General features: G+C 41.6%; 1 protein-coding gene across 1 annotated transcript in view; it reads right to left on the reverse strand.

The window, feature by feature from the left end:
* The window catches only part of PTPRT (protein tyrosine phosphatase receptor type T), a 1,693,536-nt gene that overhangs the window by 308,988 nt on the left and 1,356,682 nt on the right, over positions 1–27,866 (reverse strand). The window contains exon 15 of the mRNA XM_078652140.1: positions 7,934–8,014. Within this exon, the coding sequence (XP_078508266.1) occupies positions 7,934–8,014 (81 nt within the window). The remainder of the gene's footprint in view (positions 1–7,933; positions 8,015–27,866) is intronic.

A 27,866-nucleotide genomic window follows, 5' to 3' on the forward strand; every position in this document is an offset into this window, starting at 1 on the left:
AATTCTCTAAAATATACTGCATTGATTTTAAGTGGAACATTGGAAAAAAGGAAAATTAATAAGGGTAGTACTGACATCTTTATCAGTGCAACACGCCAAATCAAAGTAATTAATTAATTAATTGTGGGTTTCTAAAGCGCTAGAATCAACTCCCGAAGGAGTATCTCTGCGCTGTAGACCGCTGCGGAACCCATCCTGGCTTTCCCTGTGAGATGGTCCCTACTGGGTATCTCCAAGGTGAAACCAGGCATCCCCGGCGTATGTTGGGGGCCGTTGTGGAGATGAGGCAAGCTAATGCCCAGAGTTGCCGAGTGTGATCCCTAGTTAGAGTAGGCTCTGAGGCGAGAATTATCGAGTCCGTTGACCCTGGTCCAAAACCCTGCCGCGTCGGGAATTGAACCCTGGTCCCGGGCCGTCCTCTGCTCCCGGGTCTGCCACCTCTAACCAGTGAGCCACACCACTCCACAGTAAGGATAAGAAGCATCCATTTGCCCAATAGATCTTTATTTTTGTTCAGGGTCGCTTCATAATTAAAGCTAAATCGATCCACACATTGGTTTGAAACGTAGATTCCCAGATATCGAATCGGCTCAAGAGAATAGGCTTGCTGTTTTAAATTATCTGGGAGAAAATCACTACTCACATTTAACGCCAATACTTCAGTTTTTTGTGATTGATTTTGTATCCACCAATCGCCTCAAACTCCGTGAATTTGCTTAAAATTATTTCAATATATTGCCTTACACGTTTAAGATAAAGTATAACATCATCTGCGAGTAACTTTAATTTCGACATCCCCTCTATTGGAGTTTTAATCTCTATATTCTCCCGAATCCTAACAGCCAGAGGTTCAATGAAGAAGGTTAACAATACTAACGACAGGGGGCACCCCTGCCGGGTTCCACGTCTAATATCTATGGTACCTGCCAATTTTGAGTTTATCCTAATCTGTGCCTGAGCTCCTTGATGTATATTCTGGAGCATAGCGATAGTCTGTAAAGGAAAATCAAAACTTTCAAGGCCATAGAATAGAGCACCCCAATTCACCAGGTCGAACGCCTTCTTGGCGTCCATCATTGTTATCAGAGCGGGAATTTGGTGAGTGTTAAAATAGTCAATTGCTTGAATTAAGTAGCCAGTATTTGACGACATTGACCTGCCTGCTATAAACCCAGTTTGATGAGTATGTATCATGCATTGGGCCACTGTAGTAAATCGATTGGCCCATATTTTCATCATTAATTTATAGTCTATGTTCAAAAGACTAATTGGCCTGTAAGAGCTTACTTCCCTGCGATTTTTGTCCTTGTTTACAAAGCTAACTATCGAGGATTCTTTAAAGGCACCTGGAACATCGCCTTCCATTTTAACATAATTAAAAAGTTTGAGCAGAAATGGTACTAGCACTTCCAAAAAAGCTTTCTAAAATTCAGTCTGGAGACCATCATTCCCACAGGTATACCTGCTGGCATTGAGGCCAAGGCCCTAGAAATTTCATCTGCTGGAATATCAGCCATTAATGCACCTTTCTGCCCACTAGAAATCTGGGGGAGTTCTATATCATAAAAATAGCGCTGAATAGCTTGTTTTAATACCTGATAGTCAGTTGAGTAGAGTTCCTTATAATGATCTACAAATATTTTTTTAATTCTTTCTATCTCGGAAACTAATATCTGTGTCCCAGGTATCTCCATTTCATCAATTACCGCTGCTTCTTGTTTTACTCTAGTAGACCATGGCAACAATTTTCCTATCATCTGTCTTTCCTCATAGACTCTCTGTTGGTAAGACTGTGAGATGATTATTTCTTCCCTGATAAAAAAACTCCCTCAGTTCCTGTTTGGCCTTAGTTAATTCCTCTCCTGATTGATGTCCCCTACCGGAGGAATCTCTTTTTTTTTACCAAGACCACACCAACTGCTATCTGAAGTTCCTTTATTCGATTCTTACGATCTCTAACTTGTTCCGCCATAAAAGCAATCATTTGTCCTCATACTGAGGTCTTAAAAGCCTTCCAAACTGAAAAAAGCCTTGCATTACCCCTATTGCTCTCAAAGAATTCTCTAATCCATTCTTGCGTACTGATAATCCATTGTTGATTGGTTAAGAAAAGTCTATTCACCTGCCACCTGGATTTTTCTCTTCCCCCCAACTCTAGATCGATTTCAATTTCTAACAGAAAATGGTCTGAAAAAGAATTGGCCAAAATCTCAGTATTTAAACAATTCAGGGAGCATGAAACTAGAAAAAAATCAATACGTGAAGCAGACTGAAATTTGCGAGAATAATAAGTAAACTGTTTAGCTGCACTGTGGGCCCTTTGCCAAGGATCAACCAGTTGATAATCCTGTTTCATAACATCTATCAACTTTTTGGACCCAGGCTTTATCAGTTTTTTTGCTTTATTTGATGTATCCATTTGCAGACCTTGGATAAATTTAAAATCACCACGTAGTAGTATTGTGTCCACCGGCATTCTAGCTTTATCATTGATACTTTTAAGAGCTGCAACGTCATCTACAACTGGTGCATAATACTTTACAAAATTCAGCATATTACCATGCACCTTGGCTACAATCCATATTCATCTTCCATATGGACCTCTTTGAATTTGAATGATGTCCCAGTTTATCCCTCGTCCAAAATAAATAGCAACCCCCCTTATTGCTGCCTGGGCGAAGCAAAATAGGCCCTAGAAAAAGATTTAGGAATAACCAATTTTGGTTCATTAGTCTTAAGGTGGGTTTCCTGTAAAAAACAAATTTAGGCCGAAAATGCCGCCAACCATCTTATCAATCCACCATATTTTCGCTTATTCGAAATACCATTAACATTGATCTAAATATTACGCACACTATAACCCATCGCTAGGGCTGTTGCTTGCATTCAAAATGTTGATAAACATACCTTTTCTTCTGATATAATATTTTAAATACCTCTGCTCATTTTCTTTTTTCCAGCTGCCACCCTCCCTCAGTGCCCTTACCTAGACCCATCCCTCCCCAAATCCCCTTGGACCCTTCCTGCTGCTGGCAGATGGGTACTTGCCTGCCTTACCCCCTGTCCACCCAGTAAGTGGGCCCCCTATGTCGGGTGCCATGGTATTACACCCTGGTGTGATACACCACCCTGTCCCAACCCAAAAATAGAGATAGAGCGAAAAAAAAGAGAAGAAACAGTAGAATGGAAAAAAGAAAAAAAGGGCATGAAAACACAATAACCAGTGTCCATCATATCGAACAGTCCAATGCCTTAACTTGTTCTTGGTGATTTTTTGCAGTAGTTCCTGAGCTTCATCTTGGCTTGTATACATGTGAAACTTGCCTCAAACCAAAACTCGTAATTTCGACTGTTGGGCAATGGCCGCTTGATCTCTCTGTGCTTTAAACAGATAAAGGAGCTTAACAAACTTCTTCCGGTGACGTGCTGTCGCTGCATTCATATCTGAAAATATACGACAGTTGGGGACATCTCGCAACGAGAATTGCTTCTTCTGGATTGCTTTAGTCAAGATCTGCTCCTTCAGTCCATAATCCCCAAAATTCACTAGGATAGTTCTAGTCAGTTTTGAATTAGGGAATGGCTGCACTGGAACTCTGTGGGTGTGATTGATCGTGAGAAAAATCCAGCAGACATTCTCCTTGATAAAGGATTCAACCCATTGTACTGGTTGAGACCCTTCGCAACCCTCTGGAACCCCAACTAACCACAGATTTGAGCATCGGGAATGGTTTTCCAATTCGTCCAACTTCATTTCCTGCAAGTTCTTCTGTTTTTTATCTATTGAGACCTGCTGCTGGATTCAGGTCATTTGATCTTCCAAAGGAGAAATTCTAGAGTCGACCTCCTGCAGTCTTGACGGAAAAGCCCCCCACTATCTCTTCAATTTTTGATAAGCATGTATGCAGTGCTGCAATTTCAGTGGCCTGTGTGGACTTCATTTCCCTAATCTCGTCAAGAATGAGATTGAGAATGCATTTTATATAACACTGAAAACTAGTCCCGGTGCCAGCCTCCGCGCTTCTATCGCCCCCTTCCGTTGATGACGTTGAAGATGAGGGGTTCGACAAACATTGAAAAAGCAGAGGGGGTCCTGGGCAATCGATTTGAGACAAGATTGTGCCAGGACCACCTGTGCGTTCTTTGCGCCATGTATTTCCTGATTAGAAGCCAGATGCGGCAAAGGGAGTGGAGACTGTAAAGGAATTTGAGACGCCTTTGGTTTCTGAAACAGCAGATGTACTTAACTTTGCCCAGAGGTAAACTGGAAGAATTTTCCTGAATACTCTCCTGATTCGCCACCGGAGAGGTATTATCCTGACTTTCTCCCATCATAGCCGAACCAGATAGTTAATTAACTCTTTCTGATTTCTCTTGGGTTAAATTTGTTAATCTCTGACTGGCGTTATCCAACCTCACTTAACCGGTGCCCTCTTGGCACCCTTCACCTTGCTCCAAGACTTCATCTTCAGAACTCGTAGGACTAGCTATTGGAGCAGAACCTCGGCGAGCTTTCTGCGCGCGCTCGGCCTTTGCTATAGTAGAAGTTATCAGGGAAAATGTTGGATAGCAGGTGGGTATAAATTACTGTTCCCACTCCAGCGAGTGGAACAGTAGGGAAAGTGTTGGATAGCGGGTGGGTAAAAATTACTATTCCCACTCCACCGAGTGCAACAGTAGGGAATGTGTTGGATAGCGGGAGGGTGAAAATTACTATTCCCACTCCAGCGAGTGCAACAGTAGGGAAAGTGTTGGATAGGGGGGGTTAAATTACTATTCGCACTTCAGCAAGTGCAACAGTAGAGAAAGTGTTGGATAGTGGGAGGGTAAAAATTACTATTCCCAGTCCAGCGAGTGCAGCAGTAGGGAAGGTGTTGGATAGTGGGAGGGTAAAAATTACTATTCTGAATTCAGCAAGTGCAACAGTAGGGAAAGTGTTGGATAGCGGGAGGGTAAAAATTACTATTCTCACTCCAGTGAGTACAACGGTAGGGAAAGTGTTGGACAGCGGGTGGGTAAAAATTACTATACCCACTCCAGTGAGTGCAACAGTAGGGAAAGTGTTGGATAGCAGGTGGGAATAATTTAATATTCCCACTACACCAAGTGTAACAGTAGGGAAAGTGTTGTATAGCGTAGGGGAATAATTTACTAAACCCACTCCTGCAATATAATTAACATTAATTAACAAGTAATTTTTTTTTCAAAATTAATTTACTTCCCACCATTTTCCCCATAAACGTCACCTGTGATATTGTAAAATATTAATAAATTAACATAATTACCAATTAATTAATTAACTAAAAACAATTACCAATAAAATTAATAACCATAAAATCTAAATTAATTCACACATTTAACACAATAAAATTACTTTTAATAAATATAATCTAAAAAATAATAAAAATTATATTAAAACTGAATTACTTCATACCCTACTCCCCTATCAACACTCAAACCACTCCTTAATAAAATATACAATTAACATATTTACAAATAAATAATTAATATCTAATTAATTACTAATTATTAAAAGCACAATTAACATAATTACCAATTAATTAATAATTGTCATTAATCAATGCATAAATAATTAATAACACATTAATTAACTTAATTAAAAAAATAAATGATTAAATACTAAATTAGTCATTAATAAAATAAGTAATTAATGCATTACAATTAATTTACTTCCTACCCTATTCCCCTATAAACCCATAACCCGCAACAGAATTAAATTACGCAAAAAGTAATCAACATATAAAATAAATAATTCTAAATTATCCTTAACAAATATATTATCATTAAATTACTTCCCACCCTATTCCTCTATAAACCCACAATCCGCTACGGAATTAAATTACAAAAAAATTAATTTACATAAAATTAATTACTTAATAAACATTCAAACATACATTACAAAAATAATACATACTTTTAACACATATACTAACACTTAAAACACTAAAGTAAAATTAGATATTTTTAACAACTATATTATGACTGTCATTATTACTAACTTCAATATTATGACAATCGATATTTCTTACCTGCATTTCGATATTCTGCACCACTATATTTTTGACAGTCGATATTCTGTCCACTCAATATTTTAAACTCGATATTTGGGCATATCAATATTTAAAATTTGATATTTTGAATGTTCACCTCAGGTGACATAGCTGGCAATGCAATTTTAAAAAGCATAATAGTAAACATTGTCCCAGAAGCTTATCTTTGTCATCCAAGTGCCACAAATAGGACTTCTAGAAAGTCTGTTCATTTCTACCTCATGAACTAGGAGTTATCTGACTGGTTTATGCAGCTAATGTGTCTGTGATAGTTAAGGTAGCTCAGCACCCTCACCCAGAGCTCTCGTCATAAAAAACGTTTGGCTTATAAGCTAAGGATCCCTGTTTCAGAGAAAGAGGAAGAGGGCAGAGTGATCATCGGTTACACCAAGACAAACGGGTTGGCCTTTCTCTGCATTTACATTTCACATGCTTGGTTTAGAGGGAATTAATACTGCTAGACTTGGAGATGCCACAGAGAAGAGGGCTGCTATTAGAGTCTTTCTGCTTACCTGAAAAGGACAGAAGATTTGAATCATTCTTCAGTTTGAACACACAGCTCTTTCATTTGTTAGTGAGGGCCAGGGAGGTCCACCAGGAGATAGTGATTAGAGGGAGCTTTGATAGACAAATAAATTGGCTGAGTTGTGACTGGATATTTAGCTGTGGCCGTGAACAAAAGGGTTAAAGAAGTCTGTCCCTCCTTTGAACCTATAATCTAGGATCACTAGAAGAGATTTTAAAAGTGTAGAGGATTCAAGAAGAATGTACTCAAATCTCAATAAAAGAAGTATATAGAAATGTTGTGTCTCAATAGAAAAGGTATAAAGTGGCAAGATTCCTGATAAATATGCAACTTTGCACCCACTTTTCTAGATCGGGTCCACTTGGAGCACTTGATCCTGAAATTCGAGGCGTCAATAGTAATGTGAAAGTAAGGTATCTAACTTCATCAAGCTCTCTTGGGCCAGAGGAGCCTGCCTTCATCCCTGAAAGATTGTGAGTGCTGAAAAGATTTTTAGGTCTGAACGTAACTCTGCTGACCAAGATGACTTTCACATCATTACCCATGCATCACCGCATTGCAGATCAGCTACAAAGCGTGCCTAAGTAGTAGTTTTCCAGATAACTTTACCAGTGTAAACCTGCAACCTTTATCCGACTACGATCCATCACAGGTCAGCCATAACGTTGCGTGCAGCCCAGGTTGCAATCTCCCTTTGACTTACATTGGATTTTTTCCCCAAATGTTTTCCATCGGCATTGGATAATTCTCTTAAAATTCCCAACAGATCTCCTCAATAGAATCTGATCATTTTGATGGTGTTTTAATTATTGAATCTTTCTTATAATTACTAAATTTATTTGGGGTCATTATATGTATGTTTAATTAACTTTAAGCTTATGCACTAGATTGTTTAACTTTGCAGGAGCTCTAATACAGCTCATATTAAGACTTAAGTTGCTTTAGCTCTCATATTACTAATTCCGTATAGGGACCCAGAGAGAACATCATTCTAAAATTTAATTTTTACATTGGTCTGTGCAAATGATCTTCAATTCAGTCCAGTGCAGATATGACATGTTGTATGTCTTAAGGATTGTATACTAGGACTTAAACACAGCCTGGCCCCAGTGCACGTAGGAGCAAGTCTGGGAAATGGCTATAACGTTGGCATAATGAGCCCACAAATAAAGAGGATCCACACAACTCCCTTCCTAAAAGTCTCGAGGTGGCTCCATACCAACGCATGATTTTTTTTATTAATGGTTCAACATCATGCAGACAGACAGACATCTAAGTAGATGTCACACAATGCACCTGCAGCTGCTAAATAACCTAGGCTACACGCTTCAAATACCTCGGTTCTCCAAATCCTCCGCAGGGGGACGATCCTTCTGGCACCGGCCCCAGCCACCTGGAACAGACTCCCAAAAGAGCTCTGCAAAAACAATCCAACATACCGGCCTTCAGAAAACAGCTCACACCTCTCTTGTCCCCAAACACATCAACATCTCAAAAGAGTTTTGAAAAGCCCTTTGAATTTCAGCACCATGTAAATGCAGAGAAAATAGCTCTGAGAAAGCGAGAATGTTGTTGTTTAACACTTTTGGAGACTAAAATCACCCTTCACCCTACTAAAATAAAACATAGAACTAAAGCAAAGTACTATTGTAGAATAAAGACTTCTGAAGCCCAGGATAAATCTAATGGCTCCTTAAAATATTTAACTTTTATTTATTTTTAAAGTGAATTTAAACGTGTCCAAACAGTACCAGAACACTGTACAATTATCAACAGTGAGAACATATCAAAGAGGAACAGGAGGCTAAAAGAATGCAAAAAAGGAAATAAAGAGAAAAAAGACTGAGAGAAAGAGAAAAAGGACGAGATAAAACAACAAGAATACGTGCCCCTATGATTTATATGAAATGATGCCGGAAATGATGTACAGGAAGGAAAACAGGATTATTTAATGTAGTATGCAGTGTAAGTCATGCGACAATATGTCATGCTGATAGACTGTACATCACTTTCGCACAATGAAGGTGGCTCAGAGCACTAATCAGTAGTGGTAGTGGGGTGGATTTAAAATAGAAGGAAGGGACACTGAGGTGTAATGATGAGGATGGAAGAGAAAGAAAGAGGTGAAAGGGATGATGACTGAGTCTTTGGGGAGGATAAAGTGCTAAAAATCTGAAATAGTACATCTTTGATTAAAAAAGAAGAAAACACGATTTCAGAAAATGAAGAGCCAGCACATATGCTCAGAGATACATAGCGGCTGTTTCACTGACCTATGTCCTCCTCTCAAACATGCTATTCAATCTGTTTCATGCCTTTCTGTCCCAAAAGAATGATTGTGCTCAGTGTAGAGCATGCACCTGGGAATGGTATAAGCATGTGGGGTCTTAGTGGGTGGTATCTTAAGCGTTTGTATATCACACAGAAATGAGGTGTGGTAGCTGTATCACGGAACCCAAGGGAAGAGAGATGCCTCAAGTCTGAATAAGTAGGTCCTAATTCTTTATGGACACAGAACACTGTTATGTTTTGTGTTTCTCCTGCTGGACAAGGTAATTTCAAGAATTGTAAGAGGTGGGCTCATTCTCGTAATGTAACAAGCTTCATCCTAGGCCACCTCATCCCAAGCTAGTAGGATGATGCCACCAGGACGGTCTTGACCCCAGATTAGGCTGATCCAAGGGAGTTCTTAGATATTGTTCTTTTTGCTGGACAACCGTGATTGAGTTACCAACTGAATGCATCCTTTTATTCATGTGGTACCTTAGGTATGAATACAATGAATTACAGTAAGGTAATAGAAGGGTATAGCCATGGATATTATTATATATTTTTTCTGGAGGTAGGTGTGGTGATTTTGTGACCTCCATTTTTCTTCCCTGATGTTTTACATCTTTAGCTTTTGCCCACATTGTGGGGAGAAGGCTGCCAATGTTCTACGATTTCACCTTACCTTGTCTAGATGCTAGATACCTTCATGGGTTCATGGGTTCTATCTCTAGCAGGAATTAAGTCATACAGGAATGCAATTAGGCCCTTAGAGGATGATACAACCATATCTAGGAACCTTGGCTAGGTCCATAATTTCACTTAGATTTGGGCCACAATCTAATGAAGTTTGAAATAACTTAGAGCTTCAGAACCTCAATAACAAAGAAGATGACCTTAGATCAGCAACCTGAATAGATCCACAAGATAAGCTGAATGTTTGCCAACAACGATGGTCAAATTAGTTGTCTTAGACCACGTTAGATTACAAGAATTTAGCTTTCTAGTGAGAATTGAACACAACAAAAGTTATGCCTGGGAAGAGTTAGAGGCAGAGTGGTATTTTGAAAACACAAACACGTTTTGGATTTTGGTATCCGGTAGAAGCAACCATGAAGTTGTGAATTCTACTTTAGGGCAGTTATCCCAGTAATAAAATGGTTAGAGAGTGTTTTTAAGCTTTTTGAGTGTAACAGGACATTTCATATTACTAATTATTCCACCTATTAAGTGGGTTTTGATAGGATACATATCTCTTTGAGGTCACTGCTGAAATTATGCTAGTCCTTCTCATAGAAGTCTTGCTGAGGTGCTATAGGGCTAATATTCACCTTTGCCAGCTCTATCTGATGAGAGTTAAAAAGAATATTTTAATCAGACAGAATTCCTTCAGTCCTTGAATTTTTTGATTGCATGTCACATTTTTAAAAAGGCCATTATTCTGACCCAAGCTGTTTTAGGCCGATCTCCCTGCTCAAATCCTTGCTAAAACTGCTGTGGAGAGCACTGCAATGTAAATAGATTGCATAGCTTAGAGAGAGTGAGGTGATTTCTGACATTCAGCATGGCTTTTAGGTGAGTTTAGGGACCTGGAACAGTTCAAAAATCTGTTCTTCATTGCTAACAAATATGCAGTGGTAAAAATTGAAACTCAATGGGGGTACACCCAAAATAAATCAAACTTTTAAAACAAATTCATGGGTGGTTTCAGGCCTCAGACCGATTTGGAAAATAAATATGTGGGAAGCTCACCTTTGTCTTCAGATTGGGGAGTCTGTCAGAGGGGTAATATGACTAATTTCCATTTTAATCTATAATAAAAACGTAAAGTAAGGAATTATATAAAGTCACAGCTGATCCACCTACAGAGGATGGTAGATTGTTTACTGTTTCACTGCATGTGGATGATGAATTTCTAATGTCACGAATGTCCATTAGTCCAGAGAGAATGGTTGTGAGGTTTGTTCCCTTTATGCAAGGGTGGTCACAACTAAGAAAGGGTGGTGGGGTGGGTGGGCGTAGCGTGGGAGGGATGGAGTGCACGGGGCCTTGGGGGACGTTTTAGTAATAATAAAAAAGAACTTATCTGAAGCCGCCGGCTGCCTCCCGTGCCGTGTCACTCCTGCTGTCCCCTTTCTGATCCCAGCCGCCCCTGGGACAGACTCCCATCCAATCTCTGTGCTGCAGAGCAGTGCAGGGGTTGGCCTTAGCAGGCTGGAAAGACTCTCCCCTCAGGAGTCTCTGGGGTATCTCCAGCCCACCTGGACAAAACTAAGTGTGCGTGTGTGTATTGGTCGGCCTGAGATGGCTGGCCAAACACATATGCGCGCACATAGGGAGTACACTAGCACTCATCTTACCCTCTCCCATGCCCCGCCCCTCCCTGCACAAGCTGGCTCAGAGGCAGCAAATGAAAAATAAAACGATGCTAGAACATCGTTTTATTTTTCATTTGCAGGCTCTGCGCCAGGTAGTGGGGCGACGCTCCACCGTCATTGCGGAGAAGTCGCCACTGCCTTTATGAGTAAAGGAAGCAGCTTTTCCTCATGGTCACCCTGGATTTCTTGTCTCTCACTGGTGGTGCAAAATGAGTTCTGCCCATTTAACATGCCCAGATTTTTAGCTTTTTGGATCATCAGATTTTAGACTTTTGATTCTGTCTAAGTCTCACTACATTTGTCTCACCCTTGGTAATCACGTGGCAAATGGACTGTGCATGTTTATTGCCAGTGTCAGCCACAGGGTAAGGGCCACTTGGTTGGTTACATGTGAACATGTGCACACACATGTGCACATGTGTGCATGCTGCAAGTGTGAGACTATCTTCATGTGCAGAGAGATAACTGTGCATAGGTAGCCTGGTGCAGATGATACTCTGCAGGGCTACATATTGACACAGGACAGCCTTTATAATATTAGTGGGTACATATAGATAAAGTTAGTGAGATTTACTGTTTCATCTGCAGTGACACTTTGTTATGTACATAGGGGGAAATCTGCCCTAGAGTGCAGTCCTACTTCCCTTAGGCCCGTAAAGGCCCGTGAGGTATGAAATTGGGGTCGAAAAGATGCGCTAAGTTCAAATTCTCAGGTTTCAAGACTATACAAGTAAACATAATGAGACATCCAGAATTGTCATATTTCTATATCTCATCTCAGGATCTTTTTCTCAACCAGCAGGGCTAAGTTAATTTCATTTCTCCCCAGTAGAGACTACTAGGGAGGCTACCTCACATAAAACAAGTAATTGATAGTGCATCCCTCAGCACCTGAGGAGGAAGGGGTGGAGATGAAAATCTGCATCTGTTAGTTGCCCGTCACACTGCACAGGGGCTAGGGACAGCCCAGGCACACTGAGCAAAGTAGGAAGTCAAGAAAACAGAAGCCAACACAGGAAGGGGATCCTCTTTGAGGTTTTGGTGATACAGGCCCTGGCAGTGAGGGGCAGAGCTGAGACCGCAAGAGCACATGTGACCAGTAACTCCTGAATTATGTCATCTTCAACTGTCCCAGCATGCTGTTAAGGAGGGTTGAGACATGGGTGGAGAGGTGATGTGGCCGAGGTCCCCCAAGGCGGTCCTTTTCCGCCGGCCTTGCGGGACACGGTACAGTGGGGCTATGACGATGGTGCTGTGCAGGCACCGCCGTGGGCATTATGATGCCTGTCTTTTTCAGCAGAGGTCTCGCCACAAATAGACAGGCAGAGAATGCCTTTGGGGCCCCGTTGGGGTCCCCCCGGGAGGTGGGGGCATGGGTGCTGCACGTGGGGGTACCATTGATACCCCCCTGCATTTGTTATGTACAAGGTGGCAGGCGCCATGTATTTTAACATTGTGGCGGGTGCTGCCACCCACCGCAATGTTAAAATATAGGATGCGCCCGCCACACTGGCGGGCGCATCCTAATTCGTATGGTGGGACCGCCGCACCTATGGCTCGTGGTCCCTTTTGCAGCTGCGATGGCGGGTAGACTTTGTCCGCCCGCCATCGTAATCGGCCCCTATGTGTCTTGACAGTGTATAAAAAGCACATAAACATCTTATGTTCATTTAAAAATGCTTTATGGTTTTAATAATATTGACAATGATTTCTGATCAAGGTTGATATGCTATATTGATATTACGAATTGCAATTACATTTAGATATTATTGATTATTGCATTTATGCACAAAATTATTGTGTTTTTAACATGTGTTTTTTTGTTCCTGTAATATGGTGAACCCTTGATAAAGGCAAAAGGCCTGTTTTGTTTAAAGTGATACTCTCTATATTGTGATCTGCTGTCTGGTATAGGTGAGGGTACTATGATTTTGATGGTCAAGACCCCACAGGGGTCAAATCTGATTGCGGAGTGTCATCTATGGTATCTTCAATCTATTTTATGTATACATTTGGAAATTAATTTGCAGTATTTAGTAGTGTGTGTGTAATAAATGTATTTTTCCTTTTCCAAAGTAAAAGCACTGACTGGAAAATCATTTAGTGAGTGTTACTATTGTGTGCGAGTAAATGTGATTACTAGCCCACACCACTCCCTGGGAGTAGGCATTGGACTTCTCTGCTTCGCGAGCCTGAGCGTGTCAACAGCTACAATGGGGTGCTTGGTTCCCAGTAAGGGGAATTTGTGGACCTATTACTTGCACCGGACTCACAACGTGCGCAACTAATAATACAATTTCCTACACTAACCCTTATTTTTTTGTCTGGTTTTGAAACTCTGTGCAATTTACCTCTGTTACCCAGTAGACAGGTGCCTGTGCTTCCCCTTTTAACATGTTTAAATAGCAAATTTCCAATTGATATATTTAATTTACATATAAGTCCCAAGGATGCAGTACAAAATGTACCAAGGGATGCCATCTACTACAGTGGCAATGCAAATATGGTTTTAAGCCTACCACTGTTAGCCTGATTGCTGCAGTGTAAAAATGGAATTCAACTCATTAAAAAATACCTTCATGACAAGTCAAAACCTTCCTTTTAAATATGAATAAGTCACCCTTATGTAGGCCATGTCACCCAAAAGTTGGAGTGTATGGTGTTTAAAAGTAGGACATGCTGACATTTTATGTTATCAGTTCTTACAGTGACCCAAAAGCTATTTTCACCGTGGCAGACCTAGCTGTCCTATGTAGAAAACTAGACTACATATGAAAAATCCTAATGTTATATCTTAGGAATGAGACTAGCTAGAAAAATAATTACCTAACTATGTTTATTAGGTATTATGATCCAATTCAATAGTGAATTCTGATTTTTAATAAATATTAAAGAAAAGTATTTTTTAGAAGGTTACATTTGCCCTGCTTAAAGTTCCTGCATGCTAAGTTTGCATTTGTTTTCCATGTTCTGCCAGCCAGTAATTAGCATTTGAAGAGGGATGAAAACTGCCTACAGAGAAAAGAACAATGTCCTGGGTCTCTCGAGGTGTTGTTCCCTTAATAGGATGACTAGTTGGGTTTGGCCAAGGAATGAGATTAACTTCAAAGAGGCCTCTCCTATCACAGGCAAAGGCTAGCTTAAATGTGAACAGGGAACTTCTTTCGTCCCTCATCCAGACAGGCTCCAATCACAGTGGGCCTCTTTTTGAAATTACAGTGTCAAATCCTGGTGGAGTAGCAAACCCTGCTTGACATGCCTGCTGAAATTAACATATAACACTGTAGGTGTACTAGAAAACCAGGAACACAGGATTGTAAAACATTTCTTTTGCACCCACTGTCTGGTTGCTGGGAAACCATGCTTTGGTCCAACAGACATCTATCTTTTGATTTACTGGGCATACAGTAACTCCTCCCAATTGTTTTGTAGTGTTAGATATGCGAGGAGACTAGCATTATTATAGTCCACTATCCACACACATCCCCAGCCCTCACAGCCCATGTTTTGTGTGGCCAAAGCCATCTGCCCTCATGAAAATTCCCAAATTTAGTGCAGTTGGGCATGGGATATTTTGCTCCATTTGTTAAGGAGTGCAAAGGAGTCATTCTAGTATTAGCTCTTGCCATGCATACAGAATAGGTCTGAACCTGCTGTATGAGACTTGAAAAGAGCCTGCAAGACTGGGCCTGGTATCCCTCTTGTACACAGAACAAATAATTGGATTCTAAGGATCAAAAGGATGATAGAATGTTTAAGCTACATGGACATTGCAAGCTACAAGAAGCCTTTTCCTGCAACTTCACAGCAGACCAGTGGCAACTAGTCCTGGACTGGATCCTACTATTTGACCTCTGTCTGGCACCCTGTGAGTCTCTAGGTGTCTTTCTTGTGGTCGATGGGGGATTTAGAAGTGTACACCTGTGGTGGATTGAGTCCTAAAGAATAAAGTCAGAAGGTAAAACTTTTGAACATGATGAACCTGGTTGTTGTATGTATCCCAGGCTCCACTGCAGTCAGTGTCAAATTGCTCTTACCTCTGGGACTACCATGACCATTGTCTATCACTGGCACTTTATGCTTCTTGGCACTATTCCTTCTTAACACTTTAAAAATCAATATCTCTGGTTACCTTTATTGGATTTTTAGCATTTGTTTGTATTTTGTTTACAGAATTTTACAATATATTTCTAATTTGGTTTGGGAATGTTATTGTTTTATATTATGACTTTTGGCACTGCATAAATACTTTACACATTACCTTAATTCAAACCTGTGTGCCAGCCGCGGTCCGTGCAGGTGACAGTGGTGGGGCGGTGGGGCCAGGATAGGGGGGATTTCGAGGGACGATGCTGTGGGAGAATTAATTATTTATTTAATTTTCCTTTCATTGTCCTTCAAAATCCCCCCTTAACCGGCTCCACCACCCCACAGCTGTTACCAGCACAGACCGCGGCTGCTGTCTGCTCTATGCCATGGCTACCAGGGGCTTGAGCTCAGGTTAATTATGTGACTATAGGGGTTCACCTTGACATTGGTTGCCATTATTTCTTGAAGGGGTTTATCACTCACTACAAACAATAATCCAATTTCCTACAATTAGGAATCTCCATCTGGCCACAAATCTAATAAAATCAAATATGTCCAAAGCCCTTATTAAAACGAAAATTGTCAGTCACGTCAAAAAACGTCACATTGTAAAGGATAACCTTGTTACCATTTCTTGGAATTATCTTCAATGGAAAATTACACCTCTAATTACATGGATGAGTACTAAACTTTTTTAAGTAACAAAGGACATATTTAGATATGCTAATAGACACAGTGGCAAACACGATCCTTCTATGATAACAGCTGATAGTGTTAAAAGTGTCTTTTCTGTGTGTTTTGGGGCGGTCCTTTAGGGTTATCCAAACACTAAAGTATTGACTATGGTGGAAAACATGTGTGTCCTGTTCTGTTTTATACCGTATCATTTCCTTTTCCTATTGAGAACATTAAGGTAACAAGACGATTGTTGAATATTTGTTAAAGATGCATAATGGTACAATGGGTTAACTGTGTTACTATAACAGCTACAAGGGTGTGATGTGATACAGTATTTGAAACTCCAGCTGGAATGTCTATGATGAATAGGAAGTACCTAGGCACTTTATTTTAAGAAATATGTAAATCTGAATGGACAGTGAGGAATGTGAGAAATCCGTCCATATGGGTTGTTGTTATTATTAGTAAAACATGTCTTGGCATTGAATCCTTTTTAGAGTTGGGTGGAACTCGCAGAGTTTTACTCCGTGGAATTCCGCAGAGTTACATATAATATCTGCGAGATTCCATGGCAGTCCGCCCCCCCCCCCCAATTACCCTGTGCTAACAGGTAGTCCTGGCATATCTACTGCTACCTGGGGATACTTAAAGACTGAGCACTCAGAAGCAGTAGAATGTAACATTTAAAGACTGAGTGCTCAGCAGTACTGCAGGAATAAAAAGCAAGCTCTGCATGCCAGTGCAACTCTATACATAACACAATCACCTAATGGCTCGAAGGACTATATACCCCTCAGTCCGACTTCCAGATCTCTTTCTTTCATTTCTTTTCCAGTGACCGGCTCGTGCTCTACCATGTTCCAGAGAGTGCTGTGTCATCTCCTTTTGTCCTGCCTCCTCTTTTCCCCTGGTACATCCCAGGCAGAACTCTGGCTGCCCAGGGAGCTGAAAGCTGTCCCGCTGCTAGGGCCGGACTGGGAACCAAAAGCGTACATGGCAAACTGCTTGGCCGCCCCCCACTCATGGTGTGGTGGTGTGGCAGATTTTGTTACATGGGTGCGATATTGCAGCTGTGCTACAAAACTGGCTCCCCAGAAGCAAAAACTAGCCTCCAGAGTCCTAAAACATCACCCACCCTGGCGGCCCACTGGGGAAAAGCCTGGTGCCCGCTACAGCCAGTCCAGCCCTTCCTGCTTCCCCGTCTTCAGGAGAACCGCCTGACCGGTGAGGTACAAGACTCATGCGGGTGCCGTCTAGTGTGCACCTCTGGCCACATAATGCACACTTGACAAAGATACAGCCCAGAAGGCACAGCAGAAACTCTAGTGTGGTTGAATTCAGCGGGCGGCGGCAGTGCTACTGGTTAATTCTGCCGGCAGAGTGAAGTAGCAGAATTTATTAGTAATTCCGTGTTACAAGAGTAACGCTCAATTACTAAATCCCTCCAGTTCTGCCGGTGGAATTAAGAAGTTCACTCACCCCAATCTTTTTTTGTCAAGTCCGTAATCAAACTTTTTTTTTTACCAGCATGGATGCCCAAGACTTTGCTAATTCTTTGCCTTTTGTGATAACTACTCTCAACAGACGTTTATGAACTTTTCTAGTCTTTGTAGGTTTGATGTTGGTCTGAGGAAGTATTTGTTTCTATTCTCCGTTAAGTTCCTTACCACACAGTCAAAGGCCTGGGTAGAAATTGAGTAAATTCCTTTGGGGAATGCACGTGAAGTACACCAAAAATTACTCTAATTCATGTTTTATTATTTGAATGCTAGTTTAGCATTTTGCGCTTTTTTTTAGCCTTGAAATGCATCCTGGCATACATTTTGGTAGCGAGGACACGTTTTGCGCTTTAATAAGCGAAAAATCGCAAGTGAGGCAAACAACAGTTGCTCGTGTTTAGTTTGATGGAGTTTTTCCAGGGTTCCTGCTACAGGACTTTTATCCGAACGAAATATCAATTGAAAAACGTTTAAAAAAGGCATACGGGCACATGCTTCAACGATACTTGCATTCGCAAACGGTGCGAATCGCAATTTTCGGCCGTTTGCGAATGCAATTATCAAATTTGGAATGCATCATGTATTTCGCAATTTTAGGAATCGCAATCATGTTGCGATTTCTAAAATTGCGATTGCATTTCAGAAATCGCAATTTCAGATTTCTGAAATGCAATGCATGATTATTTTTAAATTGCGAATTTTCTATTTGGAAGTGGTAAATTAGCATGAGGTTGAACCTCGTGCTAATTTACCGAAAACCTTCAAACATGCACAAAAATGCATTTTTGAAAGTTGCATGTTACACACATACATGTCCTTGGGACATGTGTGTGTGTAAATTGCACTTAAGTTTAATTTCAGGGGTGCAGGGAGGGGTTCTTTGGACCCCCCCCCTGCACCCTTGAAATTGCATTTTCAATTTGCGATTCGCAAATTGAAAATCGCAAATTGTAAAGGCCTTCCAGTTGATTCCTATGGGCCTCTTGGCCCATAGGAATCAATGGGAAGGGTTTGCCTTAATTGCGATTCGTAAAATGTGAATCGCAATTAAGGAAAATTACCGAATCGCTAAAAAAAATGCGAATTAATCATGCATTGCCATTTGTGAATCCTTAATTGCGATTCCTTAATTTTCGCAATTAAGGATTCGCAAACGGCAACATTCTTTAAATACCATGAGATCATGCTGGCGCAAACGAAACTTCACCCGGGTTACATAGAAAGTTGAGGCCAGCTTTTAACATTAGCAAAGGGGTGCATTTTTCTAGAAAAATTAAATATCAATTATTATTAAGTGAACCCTCCGCTCACCGGTCGGTGCATCCGAATGAATTTCGGAAATTACAAGGTGTCACGCCCAGGGTAAGGCTTTCTAATTATGAGTGTAGGAGGGCAGCTGACAACTAGAAGCAAGTGCTCAAGATAAAGGATAATTGGAGGATGGAGCAAGTTTCTCATAATGCCCATGTGACCATCAAACCTACGTTGTCCTCTATTGCAAACAGCATAGCATCTAGCCCACAACTTTTAGAAATTTATTAGTTCATTGGCTTATAGGTTGTCACTATTTTACTTATTAACTCTCTACTAAATAAAATTTGACATTAAGAATCCTGGGCCCATATTATACATTGAGCCCCGGGGAGGAGGCACAACAGGCGTCCCCATAGCACAACGGTGCTATGGGGACCAATGCATCCCCTTCTGTATTACAGAGAGCTCTGGTGTACATGTTGCGCCAGCGCCATCATGAGGGGGATTTCCTTCATCTGCATGGGGGCTAGGCACCATGCACACGAGGGAATCACTTTGCCTCTGCACACGCGCCGTATTACCTATGTGGGCGCAGAGGTAAACATGCCTTTAAAGAGGCACACTGAAAGTGTGCCAAAAAAAGTGGCACACTTTCAGTGCACCTCGAAATGAAGCCCTCTGGGAGGGAAAACCAGAATCCCATGGACCCCTCAGATGTCGTCCTGCAGGTAGGTGAAGTAACTCTCGCCACCCGCCTTCAAGGGGATCTCTAATACCCCTTAAAAGTGCAGGCAGATTGCTTTTAAACAACTGCTCTGTAATTTAGATGAATGCGCTGAGCTGGGGGCAGAGCATTCATTCTAATATAGTGCACTGTCTTTGTTTACGCAGGTCGCATCTTTTGAAAGGTGCCAGTGGCGCAAACAAGGAAAGTGAGCTGTATTCGTAATACGGTCTGTGTCTTAAATGCACTTCATCTTAAACTTGGTGAGCCACTTTCAGCATAGCACAGAGGGTGCACACTAACCCACACAACTTAAGTGAGCAAACATCCCTAGATATTCATTGGCTGGGTGCAGAGTCAAATCAAGAGTATGAAAGTATGGATTGAGGGAGAAGGTCCCTTTGCTTCTGCTGATCCTTTGTCTTGCCAATTTTACTGTATGTGGATGATGAGTTTTTAATGTCACGAATGGCCATTAGCCCGGAAAGATTGGCTACGAGGTTTGTGACATTTATGAGAAATGTGGCCCTCGGCTCAAGTATATTAAAATCAAGGATTATGTCCATGAACCCTATTAAAACGAAAATTAGTTCAGCTGCACTGAATTAGGTCATATTGGGAAGGATAACCACACTCACATATCTTGGTTTTATCTTTGATCAAATTTTAAATTTGAAACCTCTAATTACATGGATATGTACTAACCTTTTAGAGTAAATGTGGACATATTTAAATATGCAAATAGACATAGTGGCAACCAAGTTAACTCTATGATACAGGCAGACCGTGCTAAAAGTCCCTCTTCTGTGTGCTTTGGGATGGTCCCCTGGGGACGTTAGCATGTAGGCCTCATACACGACATCCATTTTCCATGTGCATGCTCATAATTACCAATAGCGGCAGGCAAGGAACGTGGGTGTAGGGGCAGGGGGAACAAAATTTAAAAAAATGCCATTTGCCTCCTCAAAGCCACCACCCTTCCACCGTCATATCTCCGCTTCTCTGGCGAGTCCCAGAAGGAGTATGCACACAGGCTTCCCATAGCCAATCACAACGCTGCAATGCAGCGTTGTGATTGGTCTGAGATTTGTGGTTTGGCACTCAGACAGGGACAGGGATCCTGTGCATGTTCCCCACCAGCCTCTGCATTACTGCCTGGTGGGGAACATGCAAAGTGTGCAAACTGTATGGCCGGTCCAAGACAGCCGGCAAAACCGTTATACACACTTGGAGTGTGCAAACCACTCCTCTCCCTGTGCTGTTAGCCCCGCCCGCCCTAACCCAGCCACGAAACTACAAAAAATTCAATGACAATAACGCTATTATCATGTCATTTTTCCAGCTCTGAGCGGAGGAGCTGCCACTGATTATTTCTACTCATAACAAAAAGGGGGAGAGAGAGAAGGACGTGGATTCGATCTCCCTGGTCAGTATATCACAAACAAAGTAGAATCCACTAAAGAATGACTGTGGTCCCTAAAATGGTGGGGAGCACTTAGTGTTTTTTAAAATACCCCTCACACACCAAAAGGACCCTTGGTGTCATGATTCATCATTGGGGTCCCTGCACCCCTCTACGGGATGTGGCGTGCTACTACCTAGGACTACGCTGGAGCACTTATACACAGGCTATGTGTGGTGTGTGTAGGGTAGTGGTTGTCAGTGAGTAGTGGGGTTTGGAATGTGATAGGTGATGATTAAAAAATACCTGGCTGATTAAAATATACCTGGCTCGTGGGGTAAAGAAAATTTTTAATATGCCCTGGGGCTGGTATTGTTAAAAGGGTGTGGTGTGAGGTTACTAATGAATAGTGATGTACATTAACCTCGTGTGTGCGTCAACATGTTTCGGAGTCTAAAAACTCCTTCTTCAAGACGGGGTTGCACAAATCCCCACCTTACTCACATATGTTAAAAAAGTGTATTATACCGAAAAGTGAACTAAAGGGTCTATTTGTACCTAATTCACATAATTCTCCGTAGTCTTTCGCCCGATAGGCGTTGCTGTAAGAAAAGACTTAATATTAGAGCTTGTTATGCCTCATGAGCCTCCTAGCGTTTTGGGCATTCAATCGGGCCACTATGCAACGAATGCTGCTTTCTGGGTTAGTCTCCCTCCCCTTGACGCGGCTCCGCTGTTCTTTACCCCACGAGCCAGGTATTTTTTAATCATCACCTATCACATTCCAAACCCCACTACTCACTGACAACCACTACCCTACACACACCACTCATAGCCTGTGAATAAGTGCTCCCGCGTAGTCGTAGGTAGTAGCACGCCGCATCCGTAGAGGGGTGCGAAGACCCCGATGATGAAGCATGACCCCAAGGGTCCTTTTGGTGTGGGAGAGGTATTTTAAAAAACACTAAGTGCTCCCCACCATTGTAGGGACCACAGTCACTGATTATTTCTAAACTGTGTTTAAAATAAATACCCTCTAGTTCGTAAGTTAAATGTGCACCACCCATGAGGTCACAAAAAAATGAGGTCACAAGTGTCTTCCACGGACCCTCAAGTGATCTGTAAGTACACACTGCAGCAATAATGGGCAATCCCGACCACTACCAAGGATAGGCAAAATCCGGAGTGTCGTATTTCGCATAAAAATTGCACGCAAGGCAATGTATCCCCTGAAAAAAAAGGCACTGGAGATACCAGCAGGGGACCGAGCGAATTGATCTCCTGTGGGGTAAAATGAAGCCAAAACTGTCTGGTACTGAAATTTAACTAAAGTTTTTCAATTCACCAAATGTCATTAAAAACTGTGACTTTGCATAATGCACAATTCGTGAATCTCATGAGTTTACCAAGCATAATTAAAACATTACCCGGCCTACGCCCATGTGTTCACTCTCTTGCACTTGTTCTCTCAGTATCAGTCATCACATGTACAGGAGACTGCTTTACGTTTTTTAATAGAGCCCGTCAGCCCGCATGAGGTCCATCATGTTTGGATTAATACCAGCAAAAACTTTAACCCCTTGGCCGCGGCGGTAATGCCGCCGCAGGCGCTAGGGGGAGGGGGGGGGCCGCGCGGCGCCGCCATGCTCGCGACGGAACCACTCCGTCACGAGCCACGGTGGCGCTGTGCTTGTGACGGAATGGTTCCGTCACGGCCCCGCCCACCTAATAGAATGCTCAGCGCAGGCGCGAAATCAGGCCGTGACGGAACCATTCCGTCACCAGCACAGCACCACCGTGGCTCGTGATGGAATGGCTCCGTCACGAGCATGCAAGGGGTTAAGAACAGTGTTCATACATTTCACAGGGCTCTAACACTTTGCAAATAGCAGTTGCTCTAATGAGCATTAAAACCCAGAAAATGGCGGGGCAAGGTAATACCCATGTCGGTGTATACCAGAACATATAGTAACTAAAGTGAAACTAACAGCCTGACATCCTCGGCTGTATCAAAAGAAGAGAGAAAAGTCCAACAAAACATAATCGAGTGGGATCATTTAGGCCACTATGTTACATGATTTAAGAAATTATCAATCACTGATCACTTTGCTGTCATTTTAAGGCATGAGTCTATGAACTTAGAATGCACGTTTAAAACAGTACTCAATTTAAACCTTTTATTTACATCAGAAAAAAACCTCCTCATGAAAATACAGCATGAAAAAAGCTCCAATTTACACCCACATACAACATTTGATTTAATCTTAGTAACCGAAGAGACATGTCCCCGTCGATTGCAATTCATGTAAAAGTAGCAATTTAGGGTAAACTCTGGGATTCTTAACTAAGTTTAAAAGTTTGAAAATGCAGGTCACTCGTAGCTGTGGGTTGAACCTGGGCTCACACCAGGAACACCTACTTTCCCCAGAGTTATCAGGCTGTTGAATGATGCGATTAAACTTTGAGATGACAAATTCTTTAAAGCGACAGTACATCCCTCAGTCAAATTCATTAGATGAGATCATTTTAGAAACAATACTTCCATGCTGAAAGCAGTGGGCTATGCTAGAGAAACACAGGCTCACTTATACTCCTACAATGTCTTGTGAGATGCATAGGAAGCATCATTATTGGCAAAGCAGTGGCGGCTGGCCTGCTTAAAGAGTGGTGAGGGAAATGTACCTGCTTCGAAGTAGACCGAGTGAGTCAACTGATATTAAGGATGTTCAAGGCAATTTTGCCGCTAGAAAATTCTGAATAAAAACAAGGTCAAATAGTGCAATTTTCAGCACAATCAGAGCATACATTGACTGCAAATTCAGAGGTTCTGAAGGGACAGTAATACAATATTCCAATCATTTTGGAGTTTGCCAGCCAAATCCTACCCCCCTTACACGAAAGTTGGGATTAACGCTACTTCAAGGGATATTGGTGGCAAAATAGTTGGTATTTTAGTCGTTTCACTAAATGCCTCTAAAGAGGTATATATGCTGCATTGAGGTAAAAAAACAAATATTATAATGCAACTTTACATAGCCTAGCTTTTCTCAAGTAGCTTAAACATCACAATATGTTTTAATTGTGAATCTTCTCAGTAGATTCTCTCTCATATATTAGAAGTGAGAATCAAATTGGAAGGGGAGGGTCGAAAATGCCAAAATTATGCACATTTCATCATCATCAGCTGTTGAAAGGAGAGCTAGAAAAATCGTATAGTGTCGCAAAGCAGTGTTACTGCTCACTTACAAGAAAATGAAGGGGTCAGACAAGAAACAGATGACACCAATCTTACAGCAAAGTTTATATCATAGAAAGCTTTATCACCAAAGATGACGAAATACCTTCCCATAGATGAGGAAATGCCCTCACCCAAGCCATGACATAACTGCTACAGCAGCAATAAGAGGCCACTCGTACTAAAGAACAATCAGCATCAATACTTTGAATACGGCACGAATTACCCCTAAAGTAATAATATACTCCCAAAAATGCAATAATTTAGTCTGAAATATTAGCATGCTAGTTTCCGAAAAAATAGACACATCTACAAGAAATACAAAGGTTTCATTTAATAAATAATCTGTATTTCTCCAGAAGTGAAGCATATCAGGTCAATGAAAACAGTATTATCCCCGTCTTTAGTTATCATAAAATAAAGGTTTGTTACTTAGACATCGACCTCTCAATTCCGAGAGGCAAACACATGTATTGCTGCCACACGTGGATTGATTAAACCTTTCAAATCCAGATATCATTATCTGGGTATGCCAACAACATGTCAGTTTTTAGTCATTATTCTGCATTAGATAGGAAGACTATTGACAAGAATGCACACGGTATGGAGTAGCCAGGATGTTGCTGCAAATGGCTATACCATGTCAAGCCTGGGCCTCCATTGTACCAGAAATAGCCCAATTGTTCTTAAGAATCAACAAATTGGTTTAGATGTTGACCCTTATCATATCAGTGATAGCCTGAATGTTGCTATAAACGACCATGATGTCGGTTATGGGCTACCATTATGAATTGCATGGCCACAATTTGTCCAGGGAGGGGGACTGTTCTGCCAAGGAGAGACAGAATGGTGCCATAAATGCACACAATATGTCAGGTATAGCCATTTTCATACCACAAATATCTAGAAAGTTACAAAGTTATGTTAACACCAGATTGAGATAATATTGCAATAATCCGTGGCCACCACCTGATAACGTCACCATAGTAATGACTTTCCTGGCAGCTCCCCAACAGTCAACATAGTACACAGGCAGGCATGCAATCAGACACACTCACACAACACAGGGACATGCTCACCCATACACACGCATGCTTTTACATTTAGTAATGAACACGTGCACACACAGGTACACGCACATTGGTGGAAGCAAAATACATATTTTTGTATCTCCGCCCTTTTCACCTTCACTCTTACCTCCCATCTAGCATAATGATCCTGTCTCCAGGTTTGGCAGCTCCAAGATAATTTCCTCCTAGCTCTGTGTCATCATCCTCACTTGCAAACAGGAGAGAAGTGGTTGATGGGACGAGTGAGAAAAAGACCCCCATGTCACCTGCAACATTGTGCTAGTACTCAGAAAATGCAGATGTGAGTCCAGCTGCTTTCTATTGCCTGAGCATTAAGAAGTCAAGTGACTTCAGGGGAAAAACCAAGAGCCAACAGGTAGGAGTGCAAGGAGCAATCTATGTGCAGATGGTGGAAAAGGAGGCAGGCAATGGAAAAGACGGTGGTACGTACAGACAGAGCCGGCTTTAGCGCGACAATGTTTGTTGGCGCCCCCCCAGCAACCACCTTCATGACGGATTCCCTCACTACCACCCTTGAACAGTGTCCCTCACGTCTCCATAACCACTCACTCGTTGAGATGCATTTAATTAGGTTTATAATGCCGCTGATACCAGTGTAGGGTTTCAAAGCACTTTACATCACACACACATTACAAAGAGACAATCAATCACACATGTGTAAATGAGTGTATAGGAATGTTAGATAAGACAGAGCATTACGAGGTGTAGGAGTCACATGTCATCCATACTCCTAGACAGTACAGTTTGTGCTTGGTCTGGAGAACCACAAACTCAGAATTTAAAATATTACCTTATAGTTGGGGGTTACATTTAATAACAAAAATAGATTACTTTTTTTACCAAGATTAACCTATTTTGCAATATTAGAATAAGGAAAGGCTGGGGGGGGGGGAAAGCATAACGCTCTCATAATCTATACCTTGCAGTTTGCATGCAGCTCTTTGATGATAGTTTTTAGCTCACTGTTCTATATTAGAATTTTAACTTATACACTGCAAGGAACAAAATTATCTCTCTGACAAAAGCACTGCCCTCTTTAGATTATATGCACTTTGTGATCTGCACAGTACACATACTTTGCAGCAGGCTTATTAACCCACTGCAATACTTTTGCTTGAGTTAAAATTTCCACTAAACAAACTCCAATCTCACTCCAGGAAGAACATTACTAACCGGAATTATCTGGACATTTTTATTGTATGAAAATTGCTGGACGCACGAAACATGGCAGCAGGTGCTTTTAAAACTATAACATGCTTGCAACCACGGCACCCCCACAAGTCAGCACCCAGTGCAATGGCACCAGTCAGACCATCCTAGAGCCGGCCCTGCGTACAGACAACAATGGAGTGTCATAATCTGGCATTCAGAGGTCACATGTTCTCCTCTCATTCGCCAACCCCTATATGGGATCTGCCATTGACAGAAAATGGGAACGTCAGGCCTGATCCAGCAAAGACAGGGGTACAGGGATATGTAGCATTGAGCCTGTGCATCCAATAGCAGTCCCCACTGGTATGTTAGTAATGACATTCATGCAAAGGTAGGTCTATCTGCTCATTAATTATACTGTAAGAAGAAATTAATACTTGATGCATCCACTTGTATGTTGATTTTAATACTTTTTCACTGAAATACAGCAATCCATATGCTGTTTATAAAGAGTCCGTTATTTACATTTTAACTACATCTTTGGTTCGAGTACAGCTGAGGTCTGGGACTAAGGTCAGAAATTTCTCAAACTGGGACTGGAAAAAATGGCCCATATTGGCAGTGTTGGTCTGACATCACTGTTGTCACATATACACATACAACTTGTTAGAAATGGGGTATCTAGTTGGCAGTTGTTTACACCCTGTTCAAGTAGGACACTCACTCTAGTCAGAGTAAGGGGATTACACAGCTAAAATAACCCCGGCTCACCCCCTCCATTCGAGCAGCAAGGCTAATCTCAGAGGCAATGTGTAAAGTATTTGTACAAACACATATTAACCCCTTCGGTGCGCCCGTCGGCCAATGGCCGTCGCGAGCACTACCTCCGTAGTGCTGAGCACGGCCGTTGGCCAATAGACCCCGCCCACATAATCAAACCGCCGCACCGCCGCAGAATTCGCGCCATGGTTAAGTGGTTAACACAGCGAAAACACTACAAAAGGAAACCACACCAGTTAAAAAAAACAATATTCATCTGAATAAAATAGGACCAAAACGACAAAAATCCAACTAACACATATCAGGATATCACTTTTAAAAGGTTCAAAATATTTAAATCAATAGGAAACTATGGACACGTCACTTTTAGCACAAAGTACCTGCGACGGGAAACAGCGTTTACAACGCTGGTAATACCACGCGGGTAGGTTACAATATGGACGTTACATCGTCCGTGTTGTTACCACCCCTGGCATTACATCGCAAGTCATTTCAATGACTTGTGCTATACGGCGCGCAACACCAGGGAATGTGTTGGATTTTAAATCCATCACATTCCCTGATGTTGCGCTAACTGGTTAGAAATAGTAATTTATACTATTCCTAAGTCCAGTGTGCCATCTAGTGCAAGTCGTAGAAACGATGTAAAGCCATGCGTGGTAACAATGCGGACGATGTAATGTCCGCGTTGTAACCTACAGCTTGGTAATAGCATGCAT

Source organism: Lissotriton helveticus, chromosome 7 (assembly GCF_964261635.1).
Source record: "Lissotriton helveticus chromosome 7, aLisHel1.1, whole genome shotgun sequence".
NCBI classification, from domain to species: Eukaryota; Metazoa; Chordata; class Amphibia; order Caudata; family Salamandridae; genus Lissotriton; species Lissotriton helveticus.